This window comes from Aplysia californica, unplaced genomic scaffold, assembly GCF_000002075.1.
Source record: "Aplysia californica isolate F4 #8 unplaced genomic scaffold, AplCal3.0 scaffold00293, whole genome shotgun sequence".
Classification (NCBI taxonomy): Eukaryota; Metazoa; Mollusca; class Gastropoda; order Aplysiida; family Aplysiidae; genus Aplysia; species Aplysia californica.
The window spans coordinates 463,905-465,682 of record NW_004797563.1 but is presented as its reverse complement, the minus strand read 5'-3'; the positions used below and the strand labels follow the sequence as shown (position 1 = coordinate 465,682).

The window sequence follows — 1,778 nt, the reverse complement described above, 5'->3', positions numbered from 1 at the left end:
ATATTATGTGTGTGTATGTGTGTGTGTGTGCGTGTGTGCGTGTGTGTGTGTGTGTGTGTGTGTGTGTGTGTGTGTGTTTGTGCTATAATATACATGTATTGTAATTTGATATATAAATGTGAGGCAGCGTGGTGGAATCAGGCTCTCGTCAATTTTTGGGCATGTAGAGTTATTGGTATCATCTTAAAGCTTATTCACTTGCCTTTATTTGGATTTAAACAATATAAATTTATCTTGAATACAAGTCGAGTTATTTGCGAATGAAGGAGGTGGGGGTCGCCTGTTTTCAGAGGTAAAGTTGGTGAAAAAATGGCGCCAAAGATTAGTTATATCCTTAGCTTAAGAGTCCGTGGTAACTGAACATTTACATTTTATGTGCCTTTAATCAACGTTTTTCAGAAAAAATCTACACAGAAATGAGTTCTTTAATGGGCATGAAAGGTGTTGAGCCAAAAAACAAATATTTGATAAAAATTCACAAACCTTCAGAAAAATGCAAGTTTCTTCTCTTTGATTATTTTGACGAGAGCCTGATTCCACCACGCTGCCTCACAAATATCAATATAATGCATGGCGCAACCAGTAGGTCCCACTGTGTTTCACACTTACTTTACAAGATGTTTACTGTCACTCTTCTCTTCTGCTTCAGGTGAAATGGTCCGTTTACGGGCAGCTCCTGAAAGGCTTCGGTATCCCTCACTCTGTAGCCATCCTGTTTATGATCGTGTGTTACCATGTGGCCAACAACTACGCCAACATTTGGCTCACAAACTGGACGGACGATTCCCACCTGGGGAACTTCACAGAGCTGCCCGCAAACGGCACAGTGAGAGAGGACAAAAACATCAACTACCTCGGGGTCTTCACGGCTCTTGGATTCATACAAAGTAGGGCTGATGTTGTGCCTCATACTATTATAATATTATCAGTGTTAACGGCTTGGGTTCTAGGGGGAAAAGAGGGAGGGTTGCTTTTTTATGTGTTTGTTTGTTTGTTTGTGTGGTTATTTTTTTAGAGCTCTGAAACTCCAGTCGGGGAAGGGAGTGGGGTGGTGGGGCGATGGGAAGGAATGGTTGGATGGGCTGCCTGCTTAACTAATCGACAACAGTTTGTCGGTTAATTTACAAAGCGTTAAACGTCAGTCCTTCAAATGATTTATCTCTATTGTTTGAATGCTTATTTGAGATAGCTATAAGGAGACATTTTATCTATAAAACCCATACAGTTACTGGACTGTTGCCATTAGACAGTGAAACATAAAGTCAGAAAACAGGGTGAAAGATGAGCAATATGAATCATTGATGTGTGCGTAATATATTTTTTCCCAGCGCATGATCAGCACGTTTCGTAGTTTATTTATCTTATCTCACCGTGCCGTACCTTATCTTATTCTATCTTATCTTATCTAATCGTGTCTTACCTTAGCTTACTTTATCTTCTTATTTTATCTTCCCTTTCTGTTGTCAGCGTTTTTCGTCATTGCCTACTCTGTGGTGCTACAAATCCGCCATGTCCACGCCTCCCGCAAGTTGCACTTTGAACTCTTAGACAGTGTGATGCACGCCCCCATGAGCTTCTTCGACACCACGCCCATGGGGAGGCTGCTCAACCGGTTCAGGTATGTGTTCTGTGTTTGTTTATAGAAAACAAAGGAAGGAGGGGGGAGGGGCGGCAGAGAGAAAGAAACAGATAAAGAAAAGAAGAGAGGGAGTAATTGTGTGTGTGCATGTGTGTGTATGTTTGTGTGTGAGTGTGTGAGTGTGTGTGTTTGTGTGTGT

The 1,778-nt window shown here is 41.6% G+C and overlaps 1 protein-coding gene across 1 annotated transcript in view; it reads left to right on the top strand.

Annotated features, from left to right (window-relative positions):
* Positions 1-1,778, top strand: part of LOC101862880 (multidrug resistance-associated protein 1) — a gene marked incomplete in the record, with an annotated part of 39,841 nt that overhangs the window by 26,701 nt on the left and 11,362 nt on the right. Inside the window, 2 exon segments of the mRNA XM_035970610.1 lie at positions 650-887; positions 1,468-1,618. Of these exon segments, the coding sequence (XP_035826503.1) occupies positions 650-887; positions 1,468-1,618 (389 nt within the window).